This window comes from Rana temporaria, chromosome 13 (assembly GCF_905171775.1).
Source record: "Rana temporaria chromosome 13, aRanTem1.1, whole genome shotgun sequence".
Taxonomy (NCBI): domain Eukaryota; kingdom Metazoa; phylum Chordata; class Amphibia; order Anura; family Ranidae; genus Rana; species Rana temporaria.
This window is the reverse complement of record NC_053501.1, coordinates 115,156,604-115,179,281: the sequence shown is the minus strand read 5'-3', so window position 1 is coordinate 115,179,281 and position 22,678 is coordinate 115,156,604. Positions and strand designations below refer to the sequence as shown.

Sequence of the window (22,678 nt, the reverse complement as noted above, 5' to 3'; positions counted from 1 at the left end):
GAGTCCGCACAGAGCCTCCCCTTACAATAGAGTCTGCACAGAGCCTCCCCTTACATCAGAGTCCGCACAGAGGCCTCCCCTTACATCAGAGTCTGCACAGAGGCCTCCCCTTACATCAGAGGCCTCCCCTTACATCAGAGTCCGCACAGAGGCCTCCCCTTACATCAGAGTCCGCACAGAGGCCTCCCCTTACATCAGAGTCCGCACAGAGGCCTCCCCTTACATCAGAGTCCGCTGCAAGGGGTGTTCTGGGAAAGTTGATTTAAGGGTGCATGCTGTGGACTATTGTATAAAGAGGGTCTCTGCTCACCAAAGCCTGCCCCCCTCCCCTTTAACAAAGTCCACAGAGCACCCATTTTTATACACTGGGAGGCAGGAGAGACTAGAGAGGGTGAGCTTACCAGGATGGAGGCTGAGGCGCAGGCCGTCTGTCTGATGCTTTTTTGGGTTCAAACTTCCTGTCCAGTGCCCACACATGCCCGGGGAGTGTGGGCAGGGCAGACTCAGAAGGAGGAGGAGCAGATGAGCTCTATCTCTCCTCGTGTCTGTGCAGAGAGAGAAGGGGATGTCAGTGCTGGTGTGCGCTGAGGCTGAGCTATGTGTGAGACGAGACATAGCTCAGCTCTGCAGCCATCTACCTCGGAGCTGACACAGGCACGGCTGCACAGTGGGAGGTGAGCAGCGGCCGTGACCTGTGTTAACAGAGCTCCAGCAGGTCTATTCTGCTCTGCAAAAACAGCATTTGGTAGTGGCGGCCGGTGGCTGTGCATAGTGTCACCAGCCCGGGGGGAGATTTCCACCCTGCCCCCCCTGCCAGCCCTCCCCTGTATACAACACATGGACTTTTATTTTCTGAATACATTAATCACAATTGTATTTATATGAACACTGATGGTCTTCATTTTTTATCACGTTAATCTGTATTGTTTATTGTATTAGGTTTTTTATTAACCACTTCCCGACCTCCTCATGTACATTTAAGTCGGCAGAATGGCACGGACAGGCACAATCACGTACCTGTACGTCCTCTGCTAGACGTGGGTGTGGGGTCCGATCGGGACCCCCCCGGTACATGCGGAGGTCGGGTCCGCTCGGGGAGCGATCTGGGACGACGGCGCGGCTATTTGTTTATAGCCGCTCCGTCGCGATCGCTCCCCGGAGCTGAAGAACGGGGAGAGCCGTGTGTAAACACGGCGTCCCCATGCTTCACTGTGGCGGCGCATCGATCGGGTGATCCCCTTTATAGGGGAGATCCGATCGATGATGTCATTCCTACAGCCACACCCCCCTACACTAGTAAACACACACACAGTGATCCCTAAATGTTACAGCGCCCCCTGTGTTTAACTCCCAAACTGCAACTGTAATTTTCACAATAAAGAATGCAATTTAAATGCATTTTTTGCTGTGAAAATGACAATGGTCCCAAAAATGTGTCAAAATTGTCCGAAGTCTCCGCCATAATGTCGCAGTCACGAAAAAAATCGCTGATCGCCGCCATTAGTAGTAAAAAAAAAAAAAAAATAATAAAAATAAAAATGCAAAAAAACTATCCCCTATTTTGTAAACGCTATAAATTTTGCGCAAACCAACCGATAAACGATTATTGCGTTTTTTTTATCAAAAATAGGTAGAAGAATACGTATCGGCCTAAACTGAGGAAAAAAAAAATTTATATATGTTTTTGGGGGATATTTATTACAGCAAAAAGTAAAAAATATTGCATTTTTTTCAAAATTGTCGCTCTATATTTGTTTATAGCGCAAAAAATTAAAACCGCAGAGGTGATCAAATACCACCAAAAGAAAGCTCTATTTGTGGGGAAAAAAGGACGCCAATTTTGTTTGGGAGCCACGTCGCACGACCGCGCAATTGTCTGTTAAAGCGACGCAGTCCCGAACTGTAAAAACCCCTTGGGTCTTTAGGCAGCAATATGGTCCGGGGGTTAATTACGTTTTTAGCGCAGCTCTTTTTTCCTTTTCTAGTTTATATCTGTGCATATCTCACGTTTTCCGTTTTTGAATATTACTTTTTTGTTTGTGTTTTTGTGCTTACTAGCGCAGTATTTTCCTATATATATATAATTACATGTTCTAATTTTCTTGCACTTTTTTGTACTGGATCTGGCTCTTGCATCTCGTGTAAGTGAACATTAAGATAGAAAATGGTCTTAGATACAACTTCTACACCCAAACTAAGAGGGTTACCACATCCTGAGTTACAGCTATGAAGTTGCTATCACGTGTCCCTTTCCTGTTAAATGTTAGTGTGAACTTTATTGACAGCCAATCAAGCATGCAGCCTTCTAATTTCTTTGGACAGGCTTAAAGATTTAACCCTTTTGCTGCCAGAGTCGTTTTTGTCGTTTTTTGCACACACGTTTAAAAAATAATTTAAGGCCTGAAGGTTACACAAAACCCCAAACGTTATATATTTTCTGAAAGCAGACACCCTAGAGAATAAAATAGCGGTAGTGCTAATTTTTTATGTCACATATTACTGCAAAGGTCTAGGAAACGCAATATTTCAGTAAAAATACACTAACGGGAATTTTAGGGCAAACTATCGCAATAAATTGCCCAAACAATTGGTAAAATATAAAATACGAGGTTGCTCTGAGTAAATAGATACCCCAGGGCTTGACAAATTTGCTTGGAATCTAGGAGCCAGCTAAAGAGCTTGCGCGCAGAAGCGAACGCATACGTGAGAAGCGCCCGCATATGTAAACGGTGTTCAAACCACACATGTGAGGTATCGCCGCGATTGGTAGATCAAGAGCAATAATTCTAGTACTAGACCTCCTCTGTAACTCAAAACATGCAACCTGTAGAATTTTTTAAACGTCGCCTATGGAGATTTTAAAGGGTAAAAAATTATTAATAAAAATGCTATAAAAACTATCCCCTATTTTGTAGACGCTATAACTTTTGCACAAAACAATCAATATACGCTTATTGCGATTTTTTTTTTCTTACAAAAATATGTAGAAAAATACATATCGGCCCAAACTGAGGAAAAACGTTTTTTTTATATATTATAAAAGTAAAAAATATTGCATCTTTTTCAAAATTGTCGCTCTATTTTTGTTTATATTATTTTTTAGTGCAGCTTTAAATTGGACATTTTTATGGAATAAGATATATACTTTTAAACAATTTTTTCAAAATAGAAAAAAAAAAAAAAAAACATTTTGGTCTATAGATTAGAAAATAGATAATAAAATAATTTTTGCAAGATATAATTTCCGCCAAAAATCCTAGCTTGTCTCAGTGTATATATTAATTTGCTATCTTAAGTAATAAAAAAGTTATTGCAGAATAAAACAGGCCCAAAGTGGATATGTAAAAATGGCATTGGTCCATAAGGGGTGCACAGGTACAAAACTGAAGTGATTAAAGGCCAAATCAATCTTTTTGATTTTCCTTATATGCAAATTACTTGTATTGTAATTATCTTGGCATATGTCAATTCTTTTTGTACCCAATAAAAATAGTTTGTGAACAAAAAAAAAATATATATATATTTTTAATTTCTGCCTCGCATTTTTTGGTCTCAGGTAATTGGCCAACATTGCAGGAGTTGATGCAGAAGAATGGCCCTTTCCAACTCGATTTTTGGCAAGCAGCACAAATAAGACTTTTCCTACGTACGGTAGGGGCGCCAAGTAGGCTGGACCAAAGTCTAACACCCTTTGAGACACAATGGGTCTAAGGCCCCGTACACACGACAGAGTTTCTCGGCAGAATTCACCGAGAACATTACAAAACAGCATCCCCTGTGGCGTCGTCATGGCGTGTGCGTGCGTGTGAGGAGGACGCGCCGCGCTCTTGGGCGGGGGGAGTGAAGATCTATGGGATCGATAGGAGGAAGGACGGACCGTGACGAATGAGGGAGTGAGACAGCAGCCCTCGTACAGCACGCTGCGCGATACGCTCACCGGCTCTGCATGGAGCCGCTGGAACCATCTGTATCCCGCCGTGTTAAGGGCTGCAGATGGTGAGGAATTGTCCCGCTCCGCTGCCTGCTGCCCATGCTCATATAAGCAAACTGGAGAGGACGGGGGAGGCAGAGCAAGTAGCGGGAGGACGGCACCTGTCGGTCGCAGCAGCTCCCGTCAGGTCATAATCATAATCAACACAGACACAGACGTGAGTATGCCGAGCCAGTGGACACGCTGAGCTCGGTTGGTTTTCTCCTACACCCCTCCTTTCAGTGGGTCAAGAACGAGAGGTACACTATGTATTATTATTTGAATACTATTGAATACTATTGAAGAAGACCAAGAAGGTCTGTAAACAGCATCTTATGTGAAACCCATTGTGAACTCATTGTGAAGGGAGATATATCTAACATGTTGAATATGATATGCTGCTTCTATCAAGTGCCAGGAATGTTGACATAGGTTACATAAGTTGCATAAAGGTAAAGAGCTTTGCAATGCTTGGTATAACACAGAACAATTAACCACACGTGAAAGGGGGGCTGGTAGTGGAGGAAATTGGGAACCTAGAGACAATTAGCGGTTTCTTTTGAATGACCCTCAATAAAAGGGATGGACAAGGACAAGGACATATTAAACTGACCGAATGGGACTATACACACCGTAACTGAAAAAATTAGAACAAGACAAGATTGGTATGGGTATACATGTTTGTATGTATGTACATATATATGCGCCTCTCCTTTTTTTCGCCTCCGCCTCCGTGTACTACTCTAGGGGCGGGTCCATCCCCCGGTATTTTTTTTTTTCTTTTTTTTAGGCTGCTGACCGCAGCATTAACTGTATGCCAATTCTCCTTTTGGGAACCCCTAGGCATTCCCCGGCCCTGGTTTTCCTTCTTTTTTTTTTTTTTTTTTCCCCAGGGACCTTCCCCCCCCTCTTTTCCCAGGACATGCAACAATAGGAAAGGGACTAAAAAGGGAAGGAAACCTGAAGCTAACCTGTCCCCCCCTCTTTAATGACCAAATATTGATCAGTAAGCAGGTGAATTCCGTTTGGTCAAACCCCTTGCAGATACAGATTATCGGCCTGTATCCGATCGGTCAACATTTTAAAACCGTGGATAAGCACATAAAAGGGGGAGAGGTCCAAATAGATAAAAGAAGGGGAAGGGAAGAAAGGGGGGGAACAACGATCTCCCTTTAAATAAAGAAGACGGGGGAGAAATAAATCCCCTGGACATCTTGTGTAGAAACATTAAATAAAAGGGACTTTTTGTTAAAAACTGGAAAATATATAGGAGGAAGGAAGAAAGAATAGGAAAGAAAAAAAAAAAAAAAAAAACCTTTAAAATCTCCTATCTCACCCCGTCCGGCACACCATACTGGCCCATACCCCTATACGGAGTCTTGCATTAAATTGTTGGAAATAAGAGGTCAAGCTGGGGAAGAGAATCAGAAGGAGGGAGACTAATATGAGCAGAATGACGAGTAGATCAACAAAAGGGGGCCCTCCAACTACCCCAAGTAACATAACAGCAACAAGCTCAATAAGGCCATTTGTGACCAGAGGGGAAAGCCCGCGTGCCTCCGGTACCCAGGGATTAACAAAGCAACAACAAGTGAATAAAGTAAAAAAGACCGAAAATAAGAAACCCCAGAGTGATACTTCCAGGGAAACATCTATAGAGGAAGGACCTACAGGGAGTACAGGGAGTGGACCGGAAAGCAGCAGGATGGATGATCGAAGCGCAGACACTCAATCCCCCTCCAAGGGAGAAATGGCAGAGATGCTATTAAAACTGGAAAACGCGATAAAAGGCGAAATACAGAATCTGCGGACGGATTTTGGCCATATGCTCTCCAGAATAGAAACAGCAGAGGAACAAATAGAGAAACAGGCACAGGAGGCAAACACATGTAGAGCCCAGATGGACCAGATCCAATTACAACAAAGACATATTCTCTATAAATTAGAGGATCAGGAAAACAGAAATCGGAGACAAAATTTAAGGATAAGGTTCATACCAGAGAAAAGGGGTGAGGACCTCAGGATAATAACGCAGATGATATTTAATCCAATATTGGAAAGAACTGTAGAGAACCCAGTCGGGATTGAAAGGGTCCATCGAGTAGGAAATCCGAAAAGAGCGACCTCTGAGAGATCAAGAGATGTCATAATAAGGTTCCGATTTTATGAAGAAAAAGAGGCAATTTGGAAGAGGCTGAGGGGACAACCCCCGATAGTGTTTGAAGGGATGGACCTGCAGATATTCACCGACGTGGCCCCAGAAACTTTGGCAAGGAGATGGTTGTTAAAACCGCTCCTAAAACAGATGATGGACTCGAATGTCAAGTATAATTGGGGTTTCCCTGCCTGCCTAATTGGAACAAAAGATGGGAGATCTGCGACATTGAGATTTCCTGAGGACTTGAATGAATTCTGTAGGAAACTGGAGATTCGGGTCCCTGACATACCGGGTTGGGAGTAGGGGGCGGGGGGAGGGGGGGAGCGGAGAATGGAAGCTCCGCCCCCCCCCCTTGTTTTTTCCCCCTCTCTCTCTCAATTTTTTTTTCTAGCCGCCCCCTTGTGGGCCCTTTTTTGAGGCCCCCGGTTTCTTTTTATGCTTGTTTTTTGTTCGCTTTTTTCCTTCTGACCTTTTTTTGTTTTTTTTTGGCCTTCCTTCTGTTCCTTGGTTGGGCCTTGTGCCCCCCCCCCCTGCCCCGGGTGGAGAAACCGGGACGGGGGGGGGAGATCCCAGACCCCGCCCGGAGCAATCTGAACCAAGACATGGAAAATGGTTCAGAGGTCTTAAATAGGCCAAATTGGGAGGGTGGGAGGGAGGGGAGGGAAGAGGGGAGGGGGGAGGGAGGGAAGAGAGGGGGGAAGGGGGGGAAGAGAGGGGGGGTGGGGGGAGGGAAAATACCCTATCTCACCAAAACAATCAAAAGAAAGCGTAATCTGAAGAAAAGAAAAATGTTAGACCTAGACTTAGGGAAGAAGGCAAAGAAGAAAAGGACAAAAGTACACCAAAGATGCCAGTAATTAAATGTCTATCATATAACGTAAAAGGCCTCAACAGTCCATCTAAGAGACATAAGGTGTTAAAGGAGCTGAAGAGGTATAGGACAGACATCGCTTTCCTACAAGAAACCCATCTTACACTAGGATCAAATATAAGGCTATATTCCCCCGATTTTCCCGTATGGTACTATGGAGATACTATCTCCAATAGGGCCAGAGGGGTAGCAATTGGAATAGCGAAGGGGACTCGATTTGTCTTAACAGACAGACTGACAGATCCAGAAGGGAGATTCCTCTTCTTAAGAGGAAAACTGGAAGAGGCGGAATATACTCTCGTAAATATATACGCGCCAAATACTTCCCCGATGAAATACCTACAGGGAATATTAGGGAAATTAAAAGATTTTGGGAGGGGAAAGATAATACTGGGAGGGGATTTAAACTTCTGTATGGACCCAAAAGTTGATAAGACACACCAGACATCTGAAACCCAAGATAAACAATTAAGAAAAGTAAAAGATAGCCTACATAGAAGCCAACTAGTAGACACATGGAGGATTTTCAACCCAAGTCAACGAGATTTTACATTTTATTCCCATGTCCATGGGAGCTACTCTCGGATCGACCACATTCTCGTTGAACATAGAATGCTGGAAATGGTGGTCGAGACGAGAATAGAGACCATGACGATATCCGACCATGCACCTATTAGTATATCCATAAATATTTCAGGTAATCAAAGACCCTATCAAAATTGGAGACTAAATGAGGAATTATTGATTGATGAGAAAAGTTTGTTAAGGGTGCAAAAAGAATTAAAAGAGTATTTTAAGACAAACGAGACAGACGAAATTTCGGCAGCAATATTATGGGATGCTCATAAGGCGGTGATAAGGGGGGTCCTGATATCTGAAGGAGCAAGAAGGAAAAAAGAAGAGAATAGTAAAAGGGAAAAACTAATAGAGGAGATTTTTAACCTAGAACAACAACATAAGAAAATGGGGAAGCAACGAGATTTATATTTGAATCTAGTTGACAAGCGGAATAAACTCAAAGAACTAATGGATCAGGACACAAGAAGGGAATTTAATTCAATAGCAAGGGAAAGATATAGATGGGGAAATAAAACAAGCAAACATCTGGCTCGGATGGTACAAAAAAAGAAATCAAGGAACCATATAGATAAAATCAAAAACGGGAAAGGAGAGGTCCTATACACAACAAAAGATATTGCAGAAACTTTTCGACTATACTACGAAAAACTATACTCGGTAGAACAAAAGAATTGGCAAAAAGGTGAGAAAGAAAAAAAGATCATAGCATTCTTAGAAGAATCAGGATTATCAAAAATCAGCCAAATAGACGCAGAAGGGATGGATAGGCCAATTACGGAAAAAGAAATTAAATTAGCACTAACAAGCTCAGCCTCAGGTAAAAGCCCGGGCCCAGATGGCTTCACAGTAATGTACTACAAAAAATGCAAGGAGATACTCCTACCGAGACTATGCCAGTATTTTAATGGTCTTGGAAAGGAGTATAATCTAAGTAAAGAGGCATCAGAGGCAACTATCACTATTATTCCAAAGGAGGGCAAGGACACGGGAAGTTGTTCAGGCTACCGGCCGATATCTCTGCTAAATACAGATTTAAAACTGTTTGCAAAGGTACTGGCTGGGAGAGTTAGACAAGAAATGACAAAACTGGTATACCCGGATCAGACAGGGTTTATCCAAGGAAGAGAGGGGAGAGACAACGGAGTAAGAACACTCCTGATTCTGCAGAGAATGAAGGCAATGGGGTCCCCAGGACTACTCCTGTCGATAGACGCAGAAAAAGCGTTTGACAGGGTAGACTGGGGACTTATGCTGTCCACTCTGAAGGGAATGGGGTTTGGACAGAGGATGATGGATTGGATTGCCACCCTCTATAAGTCACCTACGGCCAAAATAAAAATAAACGGCAGCCTCTCTCAAACCTTTCTAATGAAAAACGGAACAAGGCAGGGGTGCCCCTTGTCGCCACTCCTGTTTGTTCTATCACTGGAACCTCTGCTGGCCAAAATTCGTAATTGCCAAAAAATAAAGGGGGTCAAAATAGGAGAGGAGGAACACAAACTCGCTGCCTTCGCAGACGACGTCCTCTTCTATTTAGAGGAACCTAAAACATCAATTCCAAATCTATTAAACTTATGCAGCGATTATGGAGAAATTTCAAATTTTAAATTAAACATCACTAAAACGGAGATCATGGGTATAAACATAAGTAAGACAGACGAGCAACTCCTGAAAGCGAAGTACCAGTTTGCTTGGGTTAAGGAACTAAAATACTTAGGGATATTCTTAACCAAATCAACCAGGAAAACCTATGTGAGAAACTTCATTCCCTTATTAAACGAAATTAAGACAGAAATAAAAAGGGTGGAAAATAGAGCAATATCATGGATAGGACGAATTAATTATTGCAAAATGGTAATTTTACCAAAAATTTTATACAAATTCCAGATGATCCCCATAGCCCTTCCAAGAACATTCCTCTCTGCCCTTAGAAAAATAATTATGAATTACATATGGAGAAATAAGAAACACAGGATATCACTCCAGACGTTAAAACAACCAAAAAAAAAGGGGGGACTTGCGGTTCCGGACATTAAGGGATACTATGACGCAGTTGTATTAACAAGAGTGGTGGAGTGGGCCAGATTCAACAAAGAAAAAAGGTGGGTAAGATTAGAAAATGAATTATCACAGGTGAGGTTGGATAAGATAATTTGGAACCCCCCCCAATTTAGGACACTAGATAAAAACTTACACGAGATAACAACGAATGCACTTAAAATATGGGACACTGTTTATAGGAAAACCGAGAAGGTATATAACTCACCACTTATAGCACTGAAAAATAATGATTACTTTGCACCAGGTAAAACACAAGTAGGGGGAAACTGGATTAAAAAGGACACTGCACAATTAAGGGACATAATGAATGAAGGTCACATTTTAACACTACAGGAGTTAAGACTCCAAAAAAATATAATGGAAATTAATGAATGGAGGTACCGGCAGCTAAACCATTTTATCCAAGAACTCCCACACCCATTGAGGTCAGGAGATCAGTTATCAGAACTGGAAAAAATATGTACCAAAGAAAGTTCTAAAGGAACCACCTCAATGTTATACGGGATTCTACTAAAGATAGAGGAGCAGAGTATACCTCCATTCATTAAAAAATGGGAAAGGGAACTTGGGACACAACAGGATAAGGCTACAATAGAGAAAATGTTGGCTCTGACACACTCCTCTGCGGTAGACAGCCGTACTGCGGAGATGTGCTTTAAATGTATAACCGGATGGTACATGACACCAGATAAACTAAGAAAATTTAAAGGGGGACAGACAGGAGATTGTTGGAGGGGCTGTGGATCATTAGGAAATATGGCCCACCTTTGGTGGGGATGCCCTAAGGTAAAGAGGTACTGGGAAAAAATATTGTCCAATGTAGAAGAGATCACAAAGAAAAAGATCAAGATGGACCCATGGGTTGTCTTATTCCACGGAGGGCAAGAAGGTATAAAAAATTATAGGAACACCCTTGTACCACACCTATTGAATGCCGCAAAAAGATTAATTCCAAGGAGGTGGCAAGAGATGGAATGCCCACCAATCTGGGAATGGATCGATGCGGTTGAAGAAACCTATAAAATGGAAGAACTAAAAGAGGGAATAGAGGGCAATAATATGTCACAAAACACGAAATGGGACAACTGGAGAACCTTTAAGAAATCATGGAGTTACGCAGAAAAGTTAAGGGAAGACATTTAAAAATTAACCTAGAAAAAGTTGGAGAGAATTAGAGCTATAAGAGATTGTTTAAGGTGAGATAGGGGGGGCGGGGGGGGAGGGAAGAGGGAGAATAAGGGGAGGAAATTGTAACGGTATATATTTTTTGTCTTTTTCTTTCTTTTCCTCCTTTTTAAGGGAAGGGGAGCAAAAGGATTGAAACAATAATAATAAATATAATAACAAAAAAAAAAAAAAAAAAAAAAAAATTTCACATAAGAAGCAACACTAATGATGCGAAACCAAAATAGAGATGCAATGGGCTGGCACGCAGAACATGAGCATATAATGCACACTCTATGAGGTAGAGTCTGAAGTGAAAAAAGAAAAAAAAAAAAAAAAAAGAATTCACCGAGAAACTCGGTCAAAACCCGGATTCTGCCGAGAAACTCTGTCGTCTGTACAGTTTTGGCTCGATGGAGCCGCCGAGGAGCTCGACGAGAAAATAGAGAACATGTTCTCTATTTTCTCGTTGTTCTATGGGAGAAGGCGGCCCGCCGAGCTCCTCGGCGGCTTCATCCCAAAACTCGACGAGGAACTCGACGTGCTTTGCACGTCGAGTTTCTCTGTCGTGTGTACGGGGCCTCAGATACGCTACGTCGCCGTAACTTACTTGGCTTTGTTTCAAATCCACAACGAATTCGCACTGTGAGTTACGGCGGTGTAGTGTATCTTTGGCGGCGGAATTAAAATCGGCGATTAGGGGGCGTGATTCATTTAAATGAAGCGCGTCCCCATGCCGAAATGAACTGTGCATGCTCCGTTTCGAAATTTCCTGCCATGCATTCTGCGAAAATACGTCGCAACGACGTCATTTCTTAAACTTAAACGTGCCTTACGTCCATCCCGATTCACGGACGACTTACGCAAAAAAAAGAAAAAATTCAAATTTCGAAGCGGGAACGACGACCATACTTAACATGGCAAATCTAACTATACGCCGCAAAATACCAGCTTTAACTATACGCCGGAAAAAGCCGACTAGAGACGACGTAAGAGAATGCGACGGTCGCGCGTACGTTCATGGATCGTCGGAAAAAGCTAATTTGCATACTACGCAACTACGCAAACTCCACCCAGCGGACGCCGAAGTATTGCATCTACGATCCGAAGGCGTACAAAGCCGTACGCCTGTCGGATCAAACCCAGATGCCGTCGTATCTTGGTTTGAGGATTCAAACTAAAGATACGACGCGGGAAATTTTAAAATACGCCGGCGTATCAGCAGATACGCCGGCGTACTCTCACTGTGGATCTGGCCCAATGTATGGAAAAAAGAACCAATAACGCATGCAGTATCTAGAATGTATGGGTTATTGACTAAACCATTGGAGAATTTTCAGTTGCCCTTTTCTCATAGATGGGAATTAGACCTGGGGAGGACTTTCCGGGATTCTCAAAAAATTCAAATGATAAACGCAATATTTAAGACAGCAACATGTACAAAAATGCATGAAACAATTTACAAAATTATCTCACAGTGGTACAGAACCCCGGAAAGACTCCATAGATTCTTCCCAAAGGGGAAAGCTGGAGATGCCAGACAGAACAGGACAGTATGCTACCGTGTTTCCCCTAAAATAAGCCCGGGTCTTATATTAATTATGCCAACAAAAGACACAGTAGGGCTTATTTTCGGGGTAGGTCTTACTATGTATTGTGCTGTCTTCTCTCCCCCTCTCCCTCTCTGCCTGACAGGAATCCCCAGTGTGAACTGAGTTTAAATGCTTGTAAAATCCTATAATCCACTCTATTACAGTATTATATAATGTACAATGTGCGTGTTCCTGTAATATAATTGTGCCAAATACCTTTGTTATAGCGCCATTCTGCGCTTCTGTGACCCGCCGGAGCTCTCCTCCCCGCATTTATATTACAGAAACACACACATTGTACATTATATACTACTGTAATAAAGTGGATTTTACAAGCATTTTTAACTAGGGCTTATTTTCAGGGTAGGTCTTATATTGCAGCCCTCCTGGAAAATAATGCTAGGTCTTATTTTCAGGGTAGGTCTTATTTTTGGGGAAACAGGGTACATATTTTCTGGTCCTGCTCTAGAATTAGGGAATTTTGGAAGGAGGAACGAGAGACCATTCAAAGATTTAGTGAAGCAGAAATACCGGAGGGTCCAGCATTTTTTCTTTTGCATTTATCAGAGAGTTCGGGGGATACATATAGGAATTCCATTGTGTGTCACTTAGTGAATGCTGCTAAAGCATGCATATCTCTTAAATGGAAACAGAGACAACCTCCTACTATGAGTATGTGGTATTAAAAAGTGGAGGAAAAGAACAGGAAGGAAGACCTAGTATGGACAAGTAGGAAAAAGAGAGACATCTCTATTTTAAAATTTGGTCACCATGGAATGATTTCTTTGCCTCGGGAGAGGGGAGGGGGCGGATGGAGGGGGACTGAGGGGGGTGGGGGGAGAGAGGAGGAGATGTGGGGGGTGGGTCTGGGGGGGTTCTTTTTTTTGGGGGGGGGATCATAGGTAGGAGAGCGAAAAGGGACTACAAATAGGAAGGAGCAGATGGAATACTCTGGGACAGAAGCTGAGTAGGAAGAGCTATGGGTTTGCGCCCCCCCAGGCTTGATAATAGGAGAAGATATGTGAGGTGGGGAGTAGAGGAGGAAGCAGTACTTTTAGTAGTTCTGTTATTATTATTTTTATATATATATATATAAAAAAAAAACTCTTTTGCTTCCCCCTTCACAATTATCTGGATGATTACTGTGACCCAGATTAGGAGCCGCACTAGGGTGATCTATAGACTCGAATTTTTTGTATATGTTAATGAGATTTGGTTTCCTGTATAAATGAAAAAGAGAAAAATGAAGAAATTGGAAAAAAAATGTTTTTAAAAATGTTTTTCATTTCTATAGGGAATTCCCTTTAACAGCTTGCCGACCAGCCGCCGTCGTTTTACGGCGGCAGGTCGGCTCCCCTGCGCGAGAGCCCGTAGCTATACGTCGGCTCTCGCGCAGGCCACTAAGGCCGCTCTCCCCCGACTCCCGTGCCCGGCGGGCCCAATCACTCGTTACAGAGCGGGGACCGGGAGCTGTGGGTGTAAACACACAGCTCCCGGTCCTGTCAGGGAGAGAAATGCCTGACCGTCTGTTCATACAATGTATGAACAGCGATCAGTCATTTCCCCATGTCAGTCCCACCCCTCCTACAGTTAGAACACACCCAGGGAACATACTTAACCCCTTCCCCGCCCCCTAGTGTTAACCCCTTCCCTGCCAGTGGCATTTTTATAGTAATCCAATGCATTTTTATAGCACTGATCGCTATAAAAATGCCAATGGTCCCAAAAATGTGTCAAAAGTGTCAGAAGTGTCCGTCATAATGTCGCAGTACTGAAAAAAAATTGTGATCGCCGCCATTACTAGTAAAAAAAAAATATTAATAAAAATGCCATAAAAATACCCCCTATTTTGTAAACGCTATAACTTTTGCGCAAACCAATCAATAAACGCTTATTGCGATTTTTTTTACGAAAAATATGTAGAAGAATACGTATCGGCCTAAACTGAGAAAAAAATTTATTATAGCAAAAATTGTCGCTATATTTTTATTTATAGCACAAAAATTTAAAACCGCAGAGGTGATCAAATACCACTAAAAGAAAGCTCTATTTGTGGGGGGAAAAGGACGCAAATTTTGTTTGGAAACCACGTTGTGCGACCGCGCAATTGTCAGTTAAAGCGACGCAGTGCGGAAACGCAAAAAAGTGCTCTGGTCTTTGACCAGCAATATGGTCCGGGGGTTAAGTGGTTAATGATTCCCTTACTTTCTGTGAGTGTAACACCCATACACGAATTACAGGTGACATGAACCTGGTAGAGGAACCTGAACAGGTGAAGACAGCCTCTCTTACATCTCTAACTCAGGGCCCCTGTTGAGTTTACAGGTGAAGCATGGCACAGTACTGAATAGAACGAGAGCCTTGCAGGCCGCCTTGATGGAAGTCCCAATAAGCTCGAGACTCTTTTTCAGGCAAGTATAATAAGGCTTTCTTTTTGTGGTATTATCTTCCAAGTGTTATTTGAAGGTAAAAATAAGTAAGATATATATACAGTACCTGTACATAGTGCTATTGCATTTGGACCAAATGTAATGCTAACGCTGATCTAGTTTAGCTAAAAAGTTCAATTTTGTCACATTTATCATTATACCAAAATTATGTATTTTTTTTACAAAGTTTTTCAAAGTGATTTAATTTTTTTTATTAAATATTATAATAATATTAATATTTTTGTATATACGGTAACTATTTAACCACTTGTCCACTGAGGACGTCATATGGTTTTGTGCAGTGATATCTGAATGATGGGTGCAGCTACAGGCATCGTTCAGATATCACGTCTTCTGCTGGCGATTCTGTGCACGTTAAAAACGATCATAGTGGCAGTTCCACCGCTTGATCGGTCTTATAGTCCCCTCCCGCCGACGTCCGGTGCTTCCCTGGTCTCTCCCGTGCCATCGGGGGCCCGGAGAACGAATGGGCCGGCGCCGGCTCACGACGATAGAGATTTCCAGTCTCTATGACTGTCGGAGGCCCGGGAGCGACGTTGTGACGTCACGCCCGGGTATCCGGAAGTAAACAAAGCCGCTATCGCGGCAGTCGGCATGAGATCGGGGGATTTTTTTTTTCACGATCTCATGCTTTCAAGCCTATAGGAGAGATGTGAGGTCTTATTAACCACTCCGCATCCCTCCATAAAGAGGACCTGCCACAGTGATTCCTATTACCAGGGATGTTTATATTCCTTGTAATAGGAATAAAAGTGATCAAAAAAATAAAAATGTAAAAAAAGGTGTAAAAATAAAAAAAATTAAGTAAAATAAAAAATGTAATACTTTTTTTTTTAAAACCTGTCCACAGTAGCTCGCGCTCAGAAGCGAACACACATATAAGTCCGCCCACATATGTAAACGCTGTTCAAACCCCACATGTGAGGTATTGCCATGTGTGTTACAGCATGTGCAACAATTCTAGCACTAGACCTCCTCTGTAACTCGAAAATAGTAACCTGTAAAAAAAATTAAAGCGTCGCCTATGGAGATTTTTAAGTACTGAAGTTTCATGCCATTCCATGAGTGTGCGCAATTTTAGGTATCTTTTTACTCGGCTTAACATCATCTTTCACATTATACAAAAAAATTGGGCTAACTTTACTGTTTTGTTATTTTATTTTATTTTATTTTATTATTGCCCAAATACCGTGCGATAAAAAAAGTATAATATTTTGGGATTCTGATAAATTTTCTAGCAAGAAAATTATGATTTTTACATGAAGGAGAAAAGTGCCAGAATAGGCCCGGTGGAGAAGTGGTTAAAGCACTTCAAAGTAAAAAAAAAGGAACAAAACAAATAAAAGATAAAACACATTAGACAGAATCAACAAAAACTGGGTGAAGAAAGCATTAATTATTTCCTGTTAGTAAAAACAAGGGGTTAGTCAATGGTAAAAATAACTTTTATTATAAAAAAAAAAAAATCATTTAGGTTTGTATCACCTACTAAAATTATAAATAAAAATCTTTTAGGTTTGTATCACCTACTAAAATTATAAATAAAAATATTTTAGGTTTGTATCACCTACTAAAATTATAAATAAAAATATTTTAGGTTTGTATCACCTACTAAAATTATAAATACAAATCTTTTAGGTTTGTATCACCTACACAAATTATAAATAAAAATCTTTTAGGTTTGTATCACCTACTAAAATTATAAATAAAAATCTTTTAGGTTTGTGTCACCTACAAAAATTATAAATAAAAATCTTTTAGCTTTGTATCACCTACTAAAATTATAAATAAAAAATACAAATCTTTTAGGTTTGTATCACCTACTAAAATTATAAATACAAATCTTTTAGGTTTGTATCACCTACACAAATTATAAATAAAAATCTTTTAGGTTTGTATCACCTACTAAAATTATAAATAAAAATCTTTTAGGTTTGTATCACCTACTAAAATTATAAATAAAAATCTTTTAGGTTTGTATCACCTACTAAAATTATAAATAAAAATATTTTAGGTTTGTATCACCTACTAAAATTATAAATACATTTTTTTTAGGTTTGTATCACCTACTAAAATTATAAATACAAATCTTTTAGGTTTGTATCACCTACAAAAATTATAAATAAAAATCTTTTAGGTTTGTATCACCTACTAAAATTATAAATACAAATCTTTTAGGTTTGTATCACCTACACAAATTATAAATAAAAATCTTTTAGGTTTGTATCACCTACTAAAATTATAAATAAAAATCTTTTAGGTTTGTATCACCTACTAAAATTATAAATAAAAATCTTTTAGGTTTGTATCACCTACTAAAATTATAAATAAAAATCTTTTAGGTTTGTATCACCTACAAAAATGCAGTTACATAGTATGAAGCTGCTCCTGACAGATGCAGTTGCCTACATTCAATTTTTTTGTTTCTTATTTTATAAAACTGTAGAATATTCTAGTTAGTGCACTTATGCCGCGTACACACGGTCGGTTCAACCGATGAGAATGGTCTGATGGACCGTTTTCATCGGTGTGGGCCCCATAGGTTATTTAACCATCGGTTAAAAAAAAGCCAACTTGTTTTAAATTTAACCGATGGATTCCTAACCGATGGGAAAAAAACGATCGTTAGTAAGCACAACCATCGGTTAAAAATCCACGCATGCTTGGAAGCATTGAACTTCGTTTTTTTCGTTGTTTTTTCGTTGTGTTTTACTTCACCGCGTTCTGACACAATCGTTTTTTTAACCTATGGTGTGTAGGCACGACGGACCATCAGTCAGCTTCATCGTGTTAACCGATGACAACGGTCCATCAGACCGTTCTCATCGGATGGACCGATCGTGTGTACAGGGCATGAGAGTCATTAAAAGCAGCTATTTTACTCTGACTGGGATTTCCCATGTTCGCCAATCAAGTTTACAGTGTCTTGCCAGATGTAAGTTTCGGCAAGTAATGACTATAGGATATTAAATACATACCAAATAAGTATGTATTTATAATATCCTGGTAAATACGTTTTTTTGCACTTTTTTAATACTCTTTTTAGAAACAAAGTTTATTTTAGTTCAAAAATGAATTAAAAAAATGTAATTTAAAAAATCAAATTAAAAATAGAAAGACTAAACTTAGAACAACATGTTTTTTTGTAACATTACACAGACGACCATTTTCTTCAATGTGAAATGTATGAACTTGTTCAGAGTTGCCACTCACTTTTTTTTTAACACACAATAAACACACACCATGAGAATGATATGCTGCAAGATGTAACTTACATTTTTGGAGGAGAAGCATCATCAGGGTAGGTATTAAAAGGTATTTCATTTTTCATTATCTGTCATGTTTGGAGAGAATTTTAAGAGTGAAAAAACATTGCGTATTCAGCACAGATGTGGGGGGAAAAAAAGGAAGTTGCATCTGTTTCCTGTCAGAGCTTATCGTCAAATTTAACTGACCTTGTTCTGTAATGTTAAAGACGTTGAGTAGCGTGAGCTGCGGTGGCTCAACGCGATTGGCACTGCGCTGACAAGCCATTCACCTCTGCAGCTAGAGGTTCGGATCCCGGTCTCGGCTACATGTAAATTGAGTTTGGTGGTCTCAGCCCGGCTCCCAATGGGTGTGCTATGCGAGGTAAGCCTGCGCTTAGTACGCCCACCCCCCTCCCACAAAAACCACCACACTTACACGCACTCGAAATTGGGTTAACATGCACGCACTTTGACCATGCGGTCTCTTAAAAGAGAGGCGAAGGACTAACGGGGCTATTTGAGCAGGCTAGATCCTTTCACTCCCTTATAGGGAGTCCCTCTGCCCCGTTGGGCTTCAAAGCAGAGCAGGTAGGGCAGGGTATGAGATGCGCTACGCCGGCTAAAAGATGCACCCTCTATGTGAATCTGGGTCAATGTTTTTTTTTTTTTTTAAACATTTTCAGCCTTTTTATGTTTATATACTAAAAACAACAAAAAAATGGTGATCAAATACCACCAAAAGAAAGCTTTTTTTTTTTTTTATAAAATTAGATACATTTTATTTGGGTGCAGTGTTGCATGGCCGCACAATTGTCAGTTAAAGTAGCGCAGTGCTGAATAGCAAAAAATGCTCTGGTCATGAAGGGGGTAAAACCTACTGGTGCTTAAGTGGTTAATGCTATTTCTCTATTCCTCGGGAACCAATTTGCGAAACCTTACTAACTCTTGTTAGCAATATAGCCACACAGGAAGACACACAGTATGTTTTGTCTTGAATTGTATAGTTTTATTGCATTGCAGGGACATCTAGCGGTGAAAAAGGAGAACCCAGATTAGTACGCTTTCTCATCGCAAGTCCACCAAACCAACAACCACCAAATCAGTCTTTGGGGAAGATTTACCAAAACTAGAGCACTCAAAATGTGGTGCAGCTGTGTATAGTAACTAGGGATGGGCTGAACATCCCACAACCCCCCCCCCCCCCCTGCCGGTCTGTTTGCAGCAGAGCTCCCGATTTTGAAAGCTCATATGCAAGTAATTGTCAATAAAAGGGGGTCTGGTTACTGCCCTGGGGGACATGTATCAATGCAAATTTTTATTTTAAAAACAATATTTTTTTCACAAACAGTGATTTTAATGATGCTTAAAGTGAAACAATAAAAATGAAAAATTTCTTTAAATATAGTGCCTGGGGGGTCCCCTTAGTTTGTCTGTAAAGTGGCACATCTGTACTATGTTTAGAACCTGCTGCATCAAAATTTAAGTTTTCTATAAAGAAAAAAAATGAGTCAAGCCACATTTAAATTGACTCGCGGTTGCAATTACTGGTACCCATCTATTTAAAAACATTTTTTTTTAGTTTCTGTCCGAAAATTTTGTAAATAAGCAATTTTTCGCCATCACTGGTGGGCACTGGTGAGGTGGCACTGAAGAGCACTGATGGGGTGGCACTGATATTTATTCATAATTTATGCTATGAACAAATTGTATCTGTAAAAACAAAGGCAGTGATTCACTGAAGCTAGAACACACAGAATTGCAGTGCAGCTGTACATAGTAACTAATCAGAGCGCCCGAACCGCGAACCTGGAAATACTGTAGCTCCAATGGAAGATGTCAGACCTGTACTCTGATTCAGGGCATCGTTCTGAGGTAAGTATTTCATAATGAGCTAGTATACGATGCATACTAGCTCATTATGCTTTTGTCTTGCAGAGTTTGTTTTGCTTGTTTTTTTTCTGAGGTTTACAACCTCTTTGAGGGGCTTTTGCTTTTATATCATAGACTGTCAGTTTTCAGAAAGAGAGACAGTCCTGCAGCGTGTACATAGGGAGGTAGTTGTCCCTGGTTTATGTTGCTATCAAGTTGGGCATCCCATAATTCCTATTCCCCATCCAAGTTATTACCCCTAATAAAACATAAAACCAAGCTTCAAGCTCAGTTCCTTCGACACGTGTGCAGCAGATCGCACCGTTGCTGTTTGCAACCTATGTCTGAAGCGGATCAAGCATGGCCAAAACAGCAGTCACTTGGGCACCACATGCTTGACCAGACATATGACGACCTCCCATGCATTCCGTTGGCAAGAGCACTTGAAAGACCCACACCAAAGAAAATGCTCCTCCTCATCTGGGATCTCCAACCCCACTATACCTCCAGTCCTCTCAGAAACCTGCACTGAGAGGAATGTAGGTATAGCAATAGGTGTCTTGCGGCCAATCTGCTAGCGGTACACCACCATCCGATTTTAGCAGGCAAATTTCCCTACCCCAGTTGCTAAACCGTAGAAAGAAATTTGGTTCCAACCATTCACGAGCTCAGCGTCTGAATGCTAGCTTGGCCAAATTGCTAGCACTACAACTATTGCCTTTTCCGCTGGTAGACTCTGCCCCCTCTCGTGAATTTGTGGAATGTGCGGTACCTCAGTGGCAGGTTCCCAAACGCCATTTCTTTTCGCGGAAGGCCATTCCGGCTCTCTACAGGCATGTGGAAGGCAATATCTTGGCATCGTTGGACAGGGCGGTCAGCAAATAGTTGCATATTACCGCTGACTCATGGTCCAGCAGGCATGGACAGGGACGTTACCTTTCTTTCACGGCGCACTGGGTAACTTTGCTGGCAGCTGGGAAGGGTGCAGCACAGAGTTCAGTATTGTTGGAGTTTGTTCCGCCATCACACCTCTAAAATGCTAGTGGTGATTCTGCCACAGCTCTCTCCCCCACACCCTCCTCTTCTTCTTCTTCCTCTATGGCCTCTTTCTCTGTAGATTTGTCCTCTGAACCAGCGGTGCTCTGTAGGCGTTCAAGGGGCTATGCAAGCAGGGGCAGGCTCAGAGGTGGTTGATGCCACCAGTTTCAGCCATGAATGGTTGTATTCAACAATGGCACAAACCTCCTCTCCGCCCTCCGACAGGGACACTTGACCTATGTTCCCTGTATTTGGTGGTGCAGCGATTTTTGAGCAGGTACCTGGGCTTACAGGATCCCCTGAGGTAGACCAGGAAAGTCTGTGGTCATTTCCGCCGGTCATATAATGCCAGTGCTCGGCTGGCTGATATTCAAAGAGAATGCAACCTGCCCAAGAACTGCCTCATTTGTGACATGCCCACCAGGTGGAACTCAACGTTTGCAATTTTGCAGCGGCTGCACACGCAGCAGAGGGCCATCAATGAGTACCTGTGTGGCTATGGCACCAGGGCAGGGTCAGGGGAGCTTGGCTTTTTTTCATTACGCCAGTGGCTACTGATCAAGGATGCATGCACTGTCCTGTCACTATTTGAGGAAGCCATAAAGAAGGTGAGCAGTGACAGTGCATGCATCAGTGATACTGTCCCTCTTGTCTTCCTGTTGGAGCACACGCTTCGTGGAATAATGGACGGGGCACTTGAGGCAGAACAGCGGGAGCAAGAGGAGAACTTCCTTTCCTCTCAAGGCCCCCTTTATTCAGATAGTATTCCTGCGTGCCCGCCGAACACCCAGGAAGAAGAGGAGGAGGAGGATTGTGTCAGCATGGAGGTGGAGGATAACACTCAGCAGTCTTCAAGGGATCATTTTCAGTCCCCAGAAACCCATGGAGTTATACAGGTGGTTGCGGACCATGTAATCCTTAGTGACCCAGAGGACTCAGGATCGAATTCCTCTGCAAACTTACGCTGCTTGGCCTTCCTGATCCTGCAAAGCCTGCCAAAGGACCCTAGGATTCGTGGTATCAAGGAGAGGGATCATTACTGGCTGGCAACCCTTTTTGATCCACATTACAAGGGTAAGGTTGAAGAACTTATCCAGCCTTCGCAGAGGAAACAGAGGATGAAACATCTTCAGGAGGCCTTGGAGAAAGGTTTGTGCAATGCGTTTCCAAAGCCTGGGAGGTCACAATTTCCTGGTGCTGGACAACTTATTGCTGAGGCTTCCTTCAGTCACAGAAAGAGCGGTGGAGAAGGTGGCCGGCTGACCGATGCCTTCAGACAATTCTTCAGTCCTCAGCGCCAAGGTCTGATTGGTTCCAGCAACCATCGCCAGAGTCTGCATTACATGGTGCAGGAATATTTAGGGGCAAGATCAGACTTGGAGACCTTTCCAACAGAGCATCCACTGGGTTACTGAATGGATGGATCACTGGCCAGAGCTTTCTCAATATGCAATTGACCTACTGGCCTGTCCTGCATCCAGCTTTTTTTCTGAACGCACATTCAGTGCTGCTGGAGGGTTTGTAACCGAATAACAGAGTGCACCTGTCCACAGACTCTGTTGATCGGCTCACATTCATAAAAATGAATCAGTCTTGGCTCACCAGCTACCAAGCACCTGATGCTGATGTAACTGATTGATTTTTCTATGGATGTGGGATCCCTTGAAGACTGCCTATG

The 22,678-nt window shown here is 41.9% G+C and overlaps 1 protein-coding gene across 2 annotated transcripts in view; it reads right to left on the bottom strand.

The window, feature by feature from the left end:
• The window catches only part of LOC120921089 (SLAM family member 5-like), a 126,686-nt gene that overhangs the window by 60,403 nt on the left and 43,605 nt on the right, over positions 1 to 22,678 (bottom strand). Inside the window, exon 1 of one of the 2 annotated variants that reach the window (XM_040333733.1) lies at positions 18,121 to 18,257. The exons of the other annotated variant lie outside the window; for it this stretch is intronic. Coding sequence (XP_040189667.1) covers positions 18,121 to 18,169 — 49 coding nt within the window. The 5' untranslated portion in view covers positions 18,170 to 18,257. Of the gene's footprint in view, positions 1 to 18,120; positions 18,258 to 22,678 lie in introns of those variants that run through there. 2 annotated transcript variants of the gene reach the window in all.